The sequence below is a fragment of the Cyprinus carpio genome, chromosome A21 (genome assembly GCF_018340385.1).
Source record: "Cyprinus carpio isolate SPL01 chromosome A21, ASM1834038v1, whole genome shotgun sequence".
Taxonomy (NCBI): domain Eukaryota; kingdom Metazoa; phylum Chordata; class Actinopteri; order Cypriniformes; family Cyprinidae; genus Cyprinus; species Cyprinus carpio.
The window spans coordinates 10119173-10136685 of record NC_056592.1 but is presented as its reverse complement, the minus strand read 5'-3'; the positions used below and the strand labels follow the sequence as shown (position 1 = coordinate 10136685).

Here is a 17513-nt window from a genome sequence, read left to right as displayed (position 1 = left end):
CTGACTTGCCATACATGCAGGTCCCACAGCTCCAGCACTATTTTGACTGGAGGGAATGCATATTTCCACCCTTTGGGCCTGTAGCCCGAAAGTGAGAAGAATAACGGGCAGTGGGCATTCTCCTGTGAAGTGACGAGATTGATTTCCACTTTGCCAAAGAGGCTCCATGTCATCTCTATTGAAGTGCCTGAGATGAGGGGTTATCTGAATATGAAAATAAGCATCGTTCAGATCAACCACTATGAAGTAGTCCTTGGGGACTACTGCGCAAGGATCTGCTTCACTGTAATCATATTTATGTAATCATGTTAAGCAGTCATAAATTCAGTATTATGCATATATCCGAGATGGTCCTACTGGTATAGCCCGCACTCCCTCTGCTCCATCTGTACTGCATATTGAAGTGTATAGCCGCACTTTATAGTGTTGATCAGCCAATCCAATGTCACTGGGAGCTCTGCCCATGCGCTCAGGTTGCTTGGTAAAGGGGACAGAGGTGTTTGTGGCGGTGAGAGTTCTGTGCCAGTTGCCGGCAAAACATTGCCGTCTAAGTGAATGACAGGTGATGTGTCCAAGGCTTGCTTCATGGGGACACATGCACCTGACAGCAGTTGAGCTGAGTCTCTGCTCTTCCAAACGTCTCCTGGGGGAGAGGTTTAGCTTATACTGTGGCCAATTCACTGCTGACCACTGCACTGAGACAGGAGGCTGCTTGTGCCACTTGAGTTAATGAGGGGACAGAGTGTGCCTGTGCACTATACACGGCTGACTGCTGCTGCAAGGCAGGGGCTGCTTATAACATTTGAATGAGTGAGCGACTGGAACTGAGCACTAGACTGAGAGAAAGGGCTGCGCCACGCAAGGCAGAGTGAGTGGTCGAAAACTGCTCTGTGCTCGGTACAGAGACTGGAGACTGCTTACATCATGTGAATGGATGAGCGATTGGAGCTTTTCTATGCTTAGTTCATAGGCAGTCGTTGCTCAAAAGCAGGGGACTCCTTGCATTGCGTAAATAAGTCAGACTGGACATTCTCTACTCTGTTAATAGCTGACCATCGCTCTGAGGCAGGGAACTCCTCTGTGCTCTGCACACTGTTGGCCGCTGCTTTGAGGCAAGGGGCTGTTGATATGGATATGGTGAATAAGCGACTGGAACTTCTCCATGTTCTGTACACGGCTGGCCGCTGCTCTAAGTCTTATATAAGCTGCTGATATCCAGCAAATTAATGAGCGCCTGGAACTTTTCGATGCTTTGCACAATACTGGCCGCTGTTTTGAGGCAAAGGGGCTGCTGGTCTCATACGGATGAGTGATTGAGCGACTTGAACTTTCCATGCTCTGTACACAACAGGTAGGGGGCTGCTTAATACGGTGCGAATAAGGGTCTATGAACCCCTGTAAACCTCCTCTCATAGACAGCACTGTCATTGACAGGGCTATTTTCCCATAAACTTCAGGTCCCGGCTTGGGGTGGCTGGGGGGGCTTACTGGAGGGCAGATAAACTCGTGCAGCACTGCACCCAGGCAGAAAGCCAGTGAATATTAATTCTGAAGGAGACGTGGGATGTTTAAGTGAAAAAGGAGGTGCAGGAATTGATACATCGCTTCCGTGCCTTCCATCTCCGCAGCAGTGAATGGATAGCTTATCCGTACATTATGAAGATGTTATACTCACCAGAACGCTGCAGGGGATGGCAATCCGGGCACCTTTCACTGAAGAGCGTACCTTCAATGATGAGCGAAAAGAGGCTTCTAGAAAAAAGTATAGCTAAATGAAGGAGAAAGATTATGAGGTAAACTGGCACCCAACATCACCTATATAGGGGCTGAGCCCACCAATCAGGTGAATGCTCGGATGCCATTGGCTATTGCGGAGCAATAGAGTGATTCAATCAGGCTTCATTATCTCGGAGGAAAAGGGTTTCCCCAAACGTCATGTCGAGAGGCAGACTCAGTAAGGGAATTTTGATATATTCAACATAATACAATGTCACAGATCACTATTTTCCAGACAGAAAATTAGATCAAATAACCTTAAAACCGTTTTGACTGACAAAATCTTGACTGATATTGAATTGAAATGACAAAATTAAGAAGAGATTGGTCATATCTTACTCTACTATTATTTAATGTATAAAATTTTAATTACGAAAATCTACGAAAATCAAGTGAACATAGATATAAACATTGTTCAGTCAACATAATTAGCATGCTGAATTGAAAAGTAATGCAAATGTGTACATTTATTTTTAGCAAGTGATGAAAACAGTCTTTTGCAGTGTTATATTTACAAAACCACAAGTAAATGAGAAAATTAAGACCTGTTACAAAATACTGCCTTTCACTCAGGAACATAAAAGTGTCTTAGAATTAGTTTCAGCTTGTTTTCTTAAATGCATGACAGGAAACTGAAAGTGAAAGTCCTTGGAAAACTGTATTTGGAGGCCAATTTGGACAAGATGCCATTTATTTCTACTGAGGCCAGGTAACTACAATATCACGATGGTACTAGGCTGTCTATTTAAACCTAATACTACATGTGTCTATACAATAAATACACTTAACATCAGCAAACAAGAAGACAAAGAGGGCCAGAAATAATAAGCTGCACCAGAAGATGAGATGATGATGGTGTGAGATCTTCAGTCGTTGTCATAGATACAGTCTGTAAAAACAATTATTTTTAAAGATATTAATATTGCCATCATTCTACCAATCTTACATTACAGTTTAGTAGGAGAATTAACATTTTAAATTTTCATACATTGTTCATGTTAATGAATTTGTTACGTACCATCTCCAATGTCATCATAGACCTCATCACTATGTAAACAAAATGTAAAAAATTAGTTTTGCATATTCACACATTGACAAAGCAATTTACAAAAAAACAAAAAAAAAACAAAAAAACATTCAGATTAACTTACTCTGTATGAATGTTGCTGGCTGAGACATATCCAACTGAAAAGCACATTTTACAATGTCATCATTACTAATACTTGTCCCGGTGTAGATCAAGTCTCATTTGGAGTCACAAATAATGTCACTTACATTTGCCCTCCTTGTTCCTACAGATGAATTTGTCAGGGTCAGATTTGTTAATGACATCCACAGTCTCCCCAGCTTGTACAGTCAGGTCTTTCCCACTTCCCTTCTTACTGGTGGCAATTGTTGCTTGATGAAGCACCTGAATCTCACCATCGTACTGGTAAAGCAAATACCAAATTGTTTGCTTATAGATTTAATCAAGAAAGCACTCTATGTTTACAGGTCAATCAGCATTGTGTTTTAATTGACCATAATGTTATCCAACAATTTCATACACACCTTAAACTTCTTTCTAAATTCCTTTTCTTCTTTCTCAAACTTCTTTTGCTTTTTTGGGTCCTCGTGCACTTTGATCGCCTTAGATTTTAATTGAGGAAGGCTGTGATAATGAAATATCATTATCATCAAGACAGGCTGATTTAAATGTGCTAATAAAGAGTAGTCATCTTGTCTTACAACATGAATGGAAAAGCACTTAAGGTAACATGTTTACCTGCTAGATGATTGAGCGGGAGTGAATGAATCAACATCATCATATATGTCTTGGGAAACATCTGTGTTGTAGAGACATTTGAAGACAAAAGAATTCACAGTGGGTTATTTTGAAGATGTGATATAGGAATAAAAATAATTTTTACCTTTATTACCTTCAGGTGTAAATTGTGGAGGGGGAGGAATGCTGAAACAGATTGTTAAAAGTATATAAATATTTGATAATTTTATGGGCAAAAGAAACTCAACTGATTTAATTTAGAGTTAAATCTTTTTTTCTGTAAGAAAAAGAAGGCAAAATCAAGGGAGGTGGAAGTATTGGGAAAAGGACAGAATCATCCACTTTTAGTAATGTTATAGTTAGAAAAGATTAGAAAAGCATTCATAACAGGCTCAGAAGAATTTCCTTGAAGGAGCTATTTGGCATTTTCACATAGATCAGATTGTTTGTGAAACGAACAATTAGTCAATTTTCTTTGTTAGAACAAATGGATGCAGTTGTAAATGCAATTGTGATTGGACATTTAAAAGTAACATTGTCTGATTCCATCTTACTAATGTAAAAATTACTCATTATAGTGGCTTTTTCTCCGTTCGACCGAGCTTTTGAGCATTTCCAAGAAGTTGCGCTGTTTAAAGAGAGACCTGGGATCTCCAGTGCTATAGATTCAGAGGAACGGGGTTTGGGTGAGACAGATCCATAATACAAGTGGCCAAACAACAAACCCAGAAATACAGGCATACACATACAGTATAATGCATATAGTTTGCAAACCTTATATATTATATTATATTATTTGTTCTTACCTGATTGGATTAAGATTGGGTTCGGGTATATCATCATACACATCATCATCTGGTGGTGGAGGTAAAACAACTATAAACAGCAGAGGGCAGACTTGTTTAAGTATCACCTCTCAAAATTAAACTATCACATTTACAGTTACTACTTAAAGTATTAAACTTAAACCTTACAGTCAATTAGTCAAAAAAATGATTATTTATATTAAAACTTACCCCGCTGCCCATTCATTTTCCTGAAAGTTTAAAGAAAAATATGAATTCTCACTTAAATGCAAACTTCTAATGAAACTTTCTTGGCTATTTTTAGACTTGACTAGAGAATAGAAAAGTGCTTGAAGATTAAATATTAGGGAAAATCTTTGGAATTCTGCAGAATCAATTCAAATGTGTTGAAATGAACTTTTGTTTGGAAGTGTTACAGGCTCTTACCCTTGATCGTCCATAGATTCTACGTCATCGTACACCTCCTCACTTTCCAAGTTATGTGGAAGAGACAGGCCTTTATTTTTCAAGACAATGAAGTCGATCTCAACCATATCCGTTTTAACATAGCCAACTGAAATATAGAGAAATGGCTACAACTTCATCTTTTCTCAGGGGATCAGTGACCAGTTCACATCAAACTTTTGTTAAACTTTTTTCTCTCTTACATGATCCATCTTGAACTCGGCCCAACCATTTACCCTCTGGGTTGTCAGTGATTCGAATGATATCAATTGACTCGCCCTTCTTTATGGAGAGGTCATATTTCCCTCCCTTGCAGTCAGCTTTAGCTTTTACCTGATGCATAACCTGCAGGGGCGTTGATATCTGAGGAAAGAACAAACATAATAATCACCACGGTCCAGTAAGTAAACCTTGATAACTGGTTTTAAGTCTAAGTGCTAAATGTATTTAATTATTTATTTATTTTTTACGTACTTTAAACTTCTTAATGGCTTCTTTCTCTTTTTTCTCACGGTCTTTCTGAATTTTAGGTTCTTTGTCTTGCTTTTTCTGAGGTTGCTCTGCAGCAGATCTGTGGTAAAGCAGACCATAAACCATTTATTAACCCAAAACACAAGCAAACACTGCAGAACATGAAATTAATCATTTTATTATTGGCACCAAAACTGTTTGTATCACTCTGTTCCACGTGGGTGAGGTGACCGCTATATCTCACCGAGAGCGTCAGCATTAATAGAACTTAAAATCTTACCTACTTTCATCAAGATCCTCATATATCTCACCATCACTTCCACTTCCCTAAAAGAGGTGAGACATGAGACAATGCACCACGAACTTTCCAAAAAAGTTTGTGTATGCCTCCACTAAGTTTCTTACCTCATTCATCTGGCCTGTAATGATAAAATGTGAGAAAAAAAAAATTGTAAAATGAGTTAGAATTGGATTGAGTTCTATTTTAAATTTTGCACCACGTCTATTATATAAATTATGGATAATATATATATATATATATATATATATATATATCATTATATATATATATTATTTTAAATATTTATATTTTCACGGTATTTTTATCATTTAAATGCAGCCTTGGTATAATTATCAGGTTTTGGCTTTAAAATGACTCCCATTCAATAATGTAAGGGTAGGTCTTACCCGCTCTCAAGCTATCCACATCGTCATAATTTTCATCTTGGATTCTGTAGACAGATATAAAGTTGTGAATCTTCACCAAATTCGGATATTAAAGTAATTGTCATATCCTGAATAATTCGGTCACATTGCTAAGCGAAGCATTTCTGTGTTACTCACATAGGTCCTGGAGGTCGTGGGGGCAGGTTGGGACGTAAGGATTGAGAGGGTAGTGGTGGAGGTGCCTGACTACTGGGGTGAGAGGCAGGTGGGGGAGGGGGAGGGGGAGTTACATTCTTTGGTCCAGGACCTGCAAGAACATAGTTAATGTCATGATCAGTTCACCCAAACTGTCAATTCTGTCATCATTTCCTCACCCTCATGTCTTTTCATACCTGTATGACTTTCTTAGTCTTACAGAACTCAAAAGGACATTGTATGGACAAAAACACTCTTCAGAATATCAACTTTGGTGTTCCACAGAAGAAAGAAAGTCATGCAGGTTTGTATCAACATGACATATGGTTTTATTTTGGGGCGAACAAAAGTTTAAATGTTTTTCAAAAGAAAAAAGAAATTGAACACTGAGCCCTCTACAGAGAATTATGAAGTTGTTAACCATAGTTAAATCGTTAGATCTTTTCACATGGTGCTAAGGGCAAAACCTGGTCCTATACAGGATCTTACCATTTTCACAGGTTAAAAATGAAAGCTATCTCTAACACTGTTCCCATTTTAAATTAGCTTCCCTGTTTTTTCACTGACTTCAGCTCTCAAGTGAAAAGAGAAACTCAAAATGAGGAAGTTAGTTTAGTGCATGCAGGAAATCTTGAATTTCCAATATGTTGCTATTGCTATTTTATACCAGATGCACCTGAATGTTTGTTTCATGATGGGTCATCTGATGCCGATTCACATGCTGTAATAGTATATTTTGTGTTAACTAAGATACACAATAAAAATCAAAGACAAGTATGTTTGGTCAACAGTATCTAACCTTTCAATACAGTCATATGATGTTCCTCATTTGGACATAAATTACTGACTAAGATATGCATTTGCTCATAGTTTCTAATATTTATGGCTTAATGGTGCTTATTATTTTGAGCATGGTTGCTAGCAGTCTCAGAGGAACACAGAGCAGTCACATGTAAAACCACGGAAACCACTTTAGCCCAAAGTCTACTCTAGTGTGCTTGCATATGAGCAGTGTCTCACAAAGTCTTTGTGGCTTTGATAAGACTGATAAAGTACTTACTGCCTATTGTTTTGTTACCTCATATGCTTCCATACAAAAAGCTTGTGCATTTTGAGCTAGAAAGTCAGTACTTACTGTCTGTTGTAACCTCTAAGCCCTTCTTGAACTTCTCAAGGTTGACTTTGGGCGGTCTGTTGGGTTTGGCAGGAGCGCTGCCAAGAGCATAGGTATTTGGTAGAGGTTTCTTCTTGGGTGCCGAAGGATCATCGTTGGCTGTCTGTACACGAGGTCCAGATGTTTTTCTTGGGAAGTTGGGTTTGTTAGGCGCTACGGGCTTTGAGACTAACTCATTAGCACTTTGTACTTTAACACCATCCTCTGGTTTGTTGAAGGTATTTTTAACACGGAAACTTGATGGTTTCACATTAGATACTGAGGAAGGTTTCACAGCAGACTCCATGTTGCTGTTTTCCTCTGGCTGCTGGCGTAGGATACCTATGGTGCTTTTTGGTTTGGGTGCCAATGGCATTTTTGGAGGAGTGGGAACATGGTTAGTGCTGTTGTCTTCAGCTTTCGGGGTGTCTTTGATCCAGGATGGTTTTGTCGTAGGAGCCATTGGCTTTGGGCTCGTTACCTTTGAATCATTCCCCATGATGCCTGAAGGAGGCTTCTGTAGTGGTGCCTTTGGGAATGGGACCTTTGGAGTCTCATGGTCCTGGGACGAGTCTGGTGGTTTGGGTTTAACAGGAACTTTAAAGTTGACTTTGTTGTTCTCTTGTGTGTTTTCAAACCTAGTCCCAAAAGCCTTTAACTTCGGATGTTCGTGTATGTCTGGAGCACTTTTAGCTGTGTTGACTGTGTTCTTAGGTTTAGGGACAGTTGAGGTAGTAGTAACTCCACTGGATAGGCTAGTTTCAAGAACAGGCTTCTTAGCAGGCACCGCCGGGCCTGAAGACAATGTGGGCTGGACAGGTGGTTTTGGACGAACCGCTGGAGTCCCTTCCGTAGATACATTTCCTGCTTGGAAACGAGCCATGATAGCTTTTACGTCAGACTTGTTGTCCTGCAAGCAAAGATTGAAAGTCAAAGTTTGAGGAATGAAGACAAACCTGGGCTGAGTGTTTACATCTGTATTAGTGTACTCATCATTCTGTTTTAGCTTTTATCTATGTGTGATTACTAGTATACTTCATTCTATGTATGTTAAGACACTTTTATCCAAAGTGATTTACATTACATTCAGCATTTTTTCAGTTTATTCCCTTGGGTTCAAAAACCATCACCATCGCACCATAAAAAAAGTATTCTTTTGAGAGCAAAAACAATATGAATGTGCACCACCAAGAGTGTGAGGGCCAACGCTGGGGGCTATATTTGGTCATGCAGTTTCCGTGGTTTGTGTGTCGCTCAATTGCAGTTGCATAGTTTGTTGGGTAACACTGTTTGGTAAATCTCTTTCAGAGTTTTCCTTCCCATTGGCCTAAACAGCTCATAACCAAAACTACGATGAAGGCTAACGGTAAGATAATTTGGCATGCAGATACGTGGATACATGGCAATTTAAAGCAACTTATGTACAAAAATAAAAAATAAAGAATCTTTCCACTTTATAAACTATTGAAAAATATATATTTATACACAGTATGAATAATACTAGGAATAAATACTACAAACTTGACATCAAAGCAGTATCAAATACTAAAACGCAAGCGTACATGCTTCCAATGTCTGTCTTATTGAATTAGGGTTAAGGTTGTGTTAAGTGTATTTATGTAATGTCAAATATCTGCCTTTTGTTGTATTGAACTGTCAATTAATTTATCAGATTTATGCTAATTACTTTAAATAAGCCACCTGAACTGTCTGTCTAATAAATCGAATAAAACATGTAAACAGCAGAGATATTTGACATTTAAGTCACATTGCATGTTAAAGATGTTTATAAAATATCTTTTACCTCTGATTCTGGGTCTTCACTACAACTTAGCATGCTTTATTTCTCCATCACAGCTCTCAGTAGTCAACTACACTGAACATGAGAACGGTCTGTGATCACACAGGAACTGAGAGCATTTATCATACCAAACTATCAGGAAGTCACTACACTCACTATTGTAGTTCTCATATTTACAAAAGAATTTATAGAAACTACTTTTTTTCTAATAGTGTATATATAATTTCTGATAGATGTATAAAGGGCACAATGAAATGCAGGACACAGTGAAATTAAATGTTATTTTTATAACCACAAAATAGCTATTAAGACCAGTTTGTCAATTGGTCGTCATTCAAATTTCACGCAATTGGATGCAAAAAAACATAATTTATGTGTCTGAAGTATGTTCCTGATGTGTAACCAAGATTTTTTACCCAGATACCTCAGAGCTACTTGTCTTTGTTTTCACAGAAAAACCTCTGGACCAGTGTTAACATGTCTAGCGATACAAAGCCATTCACGTGAGATTCTGGGCGACGTGTGTGGCGCACCCTTGGTAACAAGCGTTTGAATCAGGATAGACCTCTCACCAGGAAGAGCTGATAAGCTCTGGACTAGCTTTAAATGTGACTGGCCTGACCAAAAGGTACACACTGTGCTGTTGACTCACTGAGCAAAAAGAGAAACTGTTAGACACAGGAACTAACATTGATCAACCAATTACAATATCACAATGCTCTTGACAAACAACAGCACTTTAGACATTTTTCGCAAGTTAGTTTAAGTCATTTTAAACCACATATAGCACTTTAGTATATGGATATACAGTCTAGGCATTTGCTGTATAAAATATCCTGTTAAATTTACGGTAAAAAAACAGCTGTGGTTGCCAGAAATTCTCTGTAAAGAATTACTTGTATTACAGAATGCCTTTGTATTTTACAACTTATAACTATATATTTAATGAAGTCATACAATGTTTATATAACCAATCTACTTAACTATCAAAATCTGATGTTCACCTTAAACAACCACCATAGTGCAAGTGGTAAAATGGAAAACCATGACGAATCAGATTTCATTGTAAGTTGCCTGTCGTGGCCGGTACTCATATGCACAGGGCCATTAACACAAAGACAAAACACCATGCAGGCTAACTCACATAACACTAATGTGATGCAATAAACAAGAACTAAATAACTGCAAATGTAACAAAAAAACATCCCAGTGTACATTTTTTTTTAAATGGTTTAAATAGGTTTTAAATGGTAAGACAATAGACTGTTTAAAATGAAGACAAAAAAGTATAGGTGTGGTGACAATAGACTTAGCTTAGACGTACTGTAGCTCAATAAAATAATTTAAACCTGAAAGCTCAGGGTTTGTAGTTTTGTGAGAAAATGAAGTAGTTTGGATATTTTAACATGGCCAATTATTATTTATTATTTACAATTTATTAAATTTTTTTGTTATTTTTTGTTTTTTCTTATAATGTTATTTATTTCATAATTTTACTATTGTGTTTATCGTGTTGCCCATATTCGTTAGGATTTATCTATTTATTTATTATGGTCTTTCGGATTAATTGATTAACCCCAGTGTCCCATGCTGGGGAGAACATAGGCCCCAAATCTGAATTTGCACCAAAACCTTAATTGACATCATTTGTTTGCAGATACCACTTGGATTGATCGTTTGTTATCTAATGCAGTGAGATCACACAAAGAGCATGTCTGTGAAATCTCAGACATGGCCTCAGGTTCAGTGCAACTGACATCAAACGGCTGTCATGGAAAAATCAGCTGAGCTAGAAATGAAGTGAAGACCCAGAATCAGAGGTAAATGTAATTCAATTAATTGTCAAAATAAATGTTGTTAAAGAACATTGTATTAAATCGTATTGGTCCAAAAAAGTTTTACAAAGTTTATTATGTTAAAGTTGTTTTTTATATTTTATTCCGATAGCAATATAGATATCAATCTGCTATAGTATGTCTGAAACAAATTACCTAAAATGTTATATAGTAATCAGAGAGAATATGTCTTCTCATGTTAGTCCAGCATTCAGTTTTTTATGCATTCAAAAATGAGTTCTACTATCTACCGAGATAAATACAGAATCCATTTTTATTTATTTATGTATGGCCGTTACTACCAACAACAGTTGTACTGTTCAAGGCCCCGACATGCAAAGCAGCCTCACAAAAAGTCCATAGTTCCGTTCTTGGGATAGATGATTTGTGTAATGTGTGTTTTGAATATGAGCCCTGGCATGTGTTAACACGTGCTTAACAAAGAGCCAATGGATGGTCAGTGTGTGTTTCTCAGATGGTTAAGGAGAACCTTAGGTGACCATGAGAAGGTGATTTGGGAGATCCCACATTGTGACTGTGATGCAATCTGAAACAGGCGTCCCACTATAGTTTCACTTTGCTAATGTGGTATTATGGAGTTGAATCTGAATGGTTTGTTGTGACCACAAAGAGCAAAACAAGATATAAAATAGCTATGGTTTATTGAAGGTAAGGTGCATCTGGCCAATGAAACCAGATGGTAGAAGAATTGAAGAGAAACTTAAGTGTGTTTTCAGATGAAGAGGAACCGAGTTGTGTCGGTGAAGCAAAAACTGGCCAAACATTACACAATCTTCTTTTACACAATCTAATTTTGCGAAAACACGTGATAAAATACCCTAAATGGTCCCCAGCTGCTCTGTAAGTATTTTTAAAATGTGAATTGTGTTTGAAAGTTGCTGTGAAATTTTGTATCAAACACAGCATTTAATTTCTTTGTGTCTTTTGCTTATCAATCCACCAAACAAACCCTATGATAATGGAAATTACGAGCATATACATGACCAATAGACATATTTTAGGTAAAGTAGATGAACAGGAAAAAATTAACAGTGCGCTAGGAAATACAGCTTATGCATAGAAAAACTCCTGCACCTTCATAAGTTAACCATCTGATTTCATACCATACCATAGCTCTAAAAACTTCCATAAAGTTAGACACCGGTCAATACTATGTGACAATTAAAGGATGAAACCAGAAAGAGCACTCACCATGGTGGTAGAGCCAAAAAAAAAAATATCTGCTCCCAGATGTTCACATGGACTGGTAGCTCACAACCGGACTAATGAATGTGTTTCTGTTTGCTTTAGTTTATTTGTGACTGTTAGTGCCTGCCCACTTCTGACTACTTCCCCTATCTACTGGCTGACCGCTGCACGGTCATCACAGGAAGCCCTATCTCTCTCCTCATCAAATCTATTTGCCTATCCCGTACTGCACAATTGCTCTTTCTATAGTCACATATGCTTCCCTGCTCAGCATGATACAATAAGAACACATATGAAAACATTGAAGCATTTCAAAAAAAAATTCTTAATTAGCTTGACACTCATGGTTGACAAGTTATATTCACATTTTAAGAAAATAAATAAAAAAAGAATATATATATATATATATAAAAGTTTCAAAAATATGACAGAAATGTTTTCAACATTTCACCATAATATTTTTTTTTTATTGAGCACCAAATCAGCATATTAAAATGAAATTTGAAGGTTATTCTAAAAACATAAAAAATATAGCTTTTCCAACACAGGAATAAAATAAAATAAAATGTATATATAAAAACTGTTACAATTTCTTGGCAAAAACATTAAAAAAATCTTACCAACCCCAGACCTTTGAACAGTAGTGTAATACTTTTCTTATAAAGACAGTGAATACACTCAGACATTTTCTACAGCTTAGAAAAATAGCCTTTAATGTTAACAGCTTTTAAAAACAAGAATTGCACACATTATCTTTTAGCTATATTTACAAATTGTAGCATGTACAACCAAGTAAAAGTGAAATTTTACAGGGAACAGCAACAACAGGTAATAGCTGTATGAATTTCATACAAGATCTATTTATTAGAGGTAAAGTTTTGCATCACATGATATGGGGATGACAAATGTACAAATGCATGCCATGTTCATTTTATGCATATCTAATGTCTTTGTTTGGATGACTTTTAGTCCTCAGATCTGTGGTACAAGTAGCTGTCCTCTGTCTCTCCTGTGTAACCATGGTAAAGTACCGGTATTTTCATCTGGACATTGAATTCCAAGAGTTTGCTGTAATTTCTATTCCTGCTGATGCAATTCCATAGAATCCACAAGGTCATAGATGCTTCCCAGGGACCACATTGGAGATGGGTACCAGGTCTTTACGTCTCCGTCCTTACTCAACACCAGCATGCAGAAGTAGTCCCGGGTTATCTTCAACTGATTTCTGAGACTCTCCACCACATCCTGCGAGAGCGTCTCCTTCTCAGGTTGACTTTTCCCTATAGGTTATGATAAATATTCCATAACAATTCTATAATATTCTATAATTCTATAATTCTATAATATGTGATGTTGAAGATTCAATGGAAAAAACTCCACTGTTCCTGAAGCTGTCGATACAGTACCCACAATCTTCAACAAGGCAAAATGACGAATACCTGTACATGTCGATTCAATTTTTAGTTCGGTGAAGTATAATGAATTTGCTGATGGAAAGAGTATTCATCTACAGTGGGTGCTGAGATGATCAGAAGTCTTCGTTTAGACATAAACCTGAAAATTCACACATAATATTCAGAACAATTGGAATGATTAGTAATCATAGTTTTAAGCATTGGGAAACTCATGTTGTTTACCTCAGAAGCGAGTTCTCCTCCTGATTGTTTCGTTTTGGCTTTAGAACAGGGTAATGGAGCTTTTCTCTCCTCTTCTTTTTCAGACTGACGTGATGGAAAGCTGTCAATGTGATCCAGTAAATCAGAAGGAGCTGCTGGCTTGTTGAAAGCCCTGTTAAGCTAAAACGACAAGATGCATGCCTTTGATTCGGCAGTCTTTCAAAGTCATTGTGAATTAGGAAAAAAGGAAGTGTTCTTATGTTGGGCCTCAGGTCATAGTCAGTCAACACCATTAAAAAGTTTTTGGAGTCCAGGCCATATTCTCTGCGGATCTCGCTGTTTAACTCGAGTTTCTGAACTTTTCAGGCAGGGATGCTTGTGGAGGCTCTGAACCCATTTCAAAAAGAGCATCATGCATTTTGATTTTAATTGTGCATCACAATAAGTGCAGCACAAATACATAAGCTTTAGAGCTGGGTAAAAAAAAAAGAAAAAAAATTGTTCTTCATTTTAGCAATCTGAATATCGACTGCACTGCAAAACAAATATTGCACAATCACAAACAAATGACTCTTATGAACGGGATCTTTTTAGTGAATCAAAAACTAGCAAAAAGTCTGGTTCATTTAACAAACAAATGACTCTTTTGAGCTGGTTCTTTTAAGTGAATTAATAACATACAATGCAGCAAGTGTGTTTCAATTCATAAGCAAATGACTCTTTTGAGGGAACTCTGTATTCACACCCAGTCCTAATAAGCTTCATAAATATTTTCACAAGTTGTTTACTGTTTAGTGAGTGTGTTTTTATTTTTATGCATATGTATTTTTTTTGTTTGGATGACTTTTAGTCCTCAGATCTGTGGTACAAGTAGCTGTCCTCTGTCTCTCCTGTGTAACCATGGTAAAGTACCAGTATTTTCATCTGGACATTGAATTCCAAGAGTTTGCTGTAATTTCTATTCCTGCTGATGCAATTCCATAGAATCCACAAGGTCAATATACATTTGAATTACCTTCTTGTTGGTAGTGTTGAATGTATAGCGTAGGATTATGTTCTGAACCCATGATGGGCAGCACTGAGACCTTTCTTTGAGAAAAGGCATAGCTACTTAGCTCATTATCATCTCTCTGTTTGATATAGTGACTTGAGACATCACTTGGGGATGAAATCACCTATGCCAAAAAATTAAAAAATAAACCATAATAATCAGATACAGTCTTCCAAGGAGAGCTGCAAATAGGCTTTGGATCTTCTTAACAATCAAGAACTTACAAGTAGTCTTTTGCATGAAGTCTTTGAGAGCTGCCTTTCCTTATCATCTGCATCTCATTGTGACTTCCTCCTCCCTCCTTTGCCATCTTTTTTCTTGCCATCCTTTCCTTTGCATTTCTTTTTGGAGCTTAAATAGTCAACGGTTTGTTCTCCTTTGAACTCCTCATTGTGGTTGTCCAAATTAGACTTTGCACTAGTATGCGTTTAATCTGCTTCCAAAGCCTTTTTCACTTCTGTTACCGGCTCTGGGTCTTTGTCACTATCTGGAGTTTTTTTCTGGTCGTCGTGCTTCAGCCTCTCATTTCCACTAGATCCAGATTTTGAACATGCTTTAGCTGATTGTTTGCCGTCGCCTGAGCTACCTGTTGTTTTACAGATGACAAACCGTGAACGTCCGGTCAAAATATCTTGCACTTTGTTTCTCAATGTTGCCTTTTCGTCTAGACGTATATCTTCTGTATGAGGAAGATGGATGTGGAATTTGCATGCCTCTGTGGGTTGAAGGTCCTACGCTTGTTGGAACCCTGTTTCTTCACCACTATACTCTTCCTTGTGATCTTGCATTTTACTTGTAACCCCTTTCATGCGACCTTCTCCAACTTTCACACAGGCAGCTGATCGATGACCTCGAGAATGGCCTCAATACGAACCGGGTAAGGAAATCTCTCACTTACCCTCGTGTCTTCTTCAGAATCAGCATGGAGAAGATATGGTCCTCCAGCTCAAGGTAATGGAGAAGTTTGCTTACCATTTCAGAGTCCATGGCCTCCACGGTGGCTTCTCCTTGCAAGGTTGTACATTGGATTTTGCCTTCCATCATGACATTCTGAATAATAGTGAAGTTGAGCCAAGCGACAGTTCAGTCCTTCAGACTCCTGGATTTGCTTCTCCATCATACGCAGATAGTTGTCACTGTGCGATGGTGTGGTAATCACCCACAGGCGGTGTTTCCTGGCAAAATCAGCCAAGAATTCAGTTTCCGATTGACTCTCGGGAGCCCCATCGGACCCAAAGTCCTCCTTGGGAGTTGCAGGGCCACTTTGTTTTTTCTTGCCTCCTTTTTCAGAAAGCACCAGGCTGTTGATCCAGTGTACCAACAGAAGCAGGAAGATCCACAGATGAGGCATATCAAGACTTCACACTCTCCACTAACCAACAGAGTGAGGAGGCAGAGAGAGAAAAAGCAGCTTCTGGTTTACATTAGAGTTTGACCTTGTTACAGGAAACTCTTGGAATTTCTAAGTTTCAAAGCAATGTTGAGCTGTGTGGCATGCGGAGCAGCTTCTTGTGTCTCATAACTTTGTGTCTGCATGGAGGAAGAGCTGTTGTAGTAGAAGAATGAAAGGGCAGGATGAAACCCAACCCCTTCACAACTTCAGTGTGACTTGATCTTAGTAGTCAACATCTAGTCAACTCTGCTCACTCTCAATGCATCTGCAAAACAGACATCAAAACTATGATAATTAGGACCAGAACTCCAAAAATCTTACTGTATTTCTTGTTGTGAGGCTAACTAACATGCAAATCTAAACTTGTTTTTATATCAAACTAAATAAGCATGTCAAATAAACACATTTTTTTTGACATGCTGTGACACTGTAAAATATATTTCTTATTAATACACTAAAATTAGTAAAAAACACATTTGCTTAAAGAAATGCATGTCCATCACCCATGATGTTATCAGCTAGGAAGTGAAAGAAAGTGTAAAGCTAAATTTTTTAGATAGAAACTGTAGATAGCAAAGTTATTAATGTTAAATGTTGTCCCTTTAAAACAGCCTTTTTACATTAAAATTTAAATGTACATTAAAAAATACAGCATAGCATGATACAAGAGAACTATAAGGTGGACTATAAATAAAGCATTCTTTTAAGTAATGCTTTGGATTTTTATTTGTCATATAGTGCAAAGCTTAAACTTTTTTCCAGGTGTGAGAAGAATTGCAAAAAGTGGTCGTAGCAATCTGGGTTGGAGTTAATGGTTAACAGTCACGGTAGACATTCCACAGATGGATTTAGTTGAACAGGAACATATGAGAGACAAAGGGGAAACTTGAAACAGCACCAGCCAGTGCTGATAGAACAGATGCAAATTGTGTATTCAATGCAAAAGTTTAATTATAATTATGATTTGTTTTATTTAAATGTACATTTCAAAATTGTTTAATCACTGTTACTTGTTGAATTACTGTTTTATTACTGACCAAGTGTTTATCATTTTTATTGCTCTGCTGTTAATTGCCTTGAGTTCCACTCACTAACCAGTTGACTGTACATTGTTCTAGAGGTTACTAAACCAAAAAAATTGCCAGGCTGAAAACTTCATCAGGTCAAAAATTGTGTGGTTTGGGGACTTTATATAGCTTGTAAACAGACTGGATGTAGAATTGTAATTGCACAGTGCACACTGCAGCAGTAAATAAAGAACCTAGTCATCTGGGTCTCCTTTCTCAAAATTTGTTAGATTATATTTTTTATGTGAGTATTGTCCTTGTGTAC

At 37.5% G+C, this 17513-nt stretch overlaps 1 protein-coding gene, 1 long non-coding RNA gene and 1 pseudogene across 5 annotated transcripts; 1 reads left to right on the top strand and 2 right to left on the bottom strand.

The window, feature by feature from the left end:
• Nucleotides 1-2217: 2217 nt before the first annotated feature.
• LOC109045190 (FYN-binding protein 1-like) lies at nucleotides 2218-12278 on the bottom strand. Of its 4 annotated transcripts, none has more exons than XM_042778922.1 (19): nucleotides 12125-12278; nucleotides 7259-8186; nucleotides 6106-6235; nucleotides 5950-5993; nucleotides 5668-5681; nucleotides 5543-5589; nucleotides 5266-5362; nucleotides 4995-5154; nucleotides 4774-4900; nucleotides 4558-4577; nucleotides 4348-4417; nucleotides 4111-4200; nucleotides 3696-3727; nucleotides 3542-3602; nucleotides 3328-3427; nucleotides 3052-3205; nucleotides 2928-2961; nucleotides 2795-2823; nucleotides 2218-2665 (listed from the first exon to the last, which is right to left on the bottom strand). In XM_042778922.1, the coding sequence occupies exons 1-19, from the start codon at nucleotides 12125-12127 to the stop codon at nucleotides 2643-2645; spliced, it is 2163 nt and encodes a 720-aa protein (XP_042634856.1). In that variant the 5' UTR covers nucleotides 12128-12278; the 3' UTR covers nucleotides 2218-2642. The 4 variants fall into 4 exon arrangements, 3 of the variants coding, with proteins under 3 accessions (XP_042634856.1, XP_042634855.1, XP_042634857.1); XM_042778921.1 differs by lacking the exon at nucleotides 12125-12278 and adding an exon at nucleotides 9081-9205; XM_042778923.1 differs by lacking the exons at nucleotides 4111-4200; nucleotides 12125-12278 and adding an exon at nucleotides 9081-9205.
• Nucleotides 8552-12135, top strand: LOC109045191. Its single transcript, XR_002010369.2, has 3 exons — nucleotides 8552-8642; nucleotides 9531-9705; nucleotides 10735-12135. It is a non-coding gene; the product is annotated as an uncharacterized LOC109045191 (long non-coding RNA).
• Nucleotides 12279-12965: 687 nt separating the features above from the next.
• On the bottom strand, nucleotides 12966-16139 carry LOC109045513 (annotated as a pseudogene).
• Between the last annotated feature and the right edge of the window lie 1374 nt (nucleotides 16140-17513).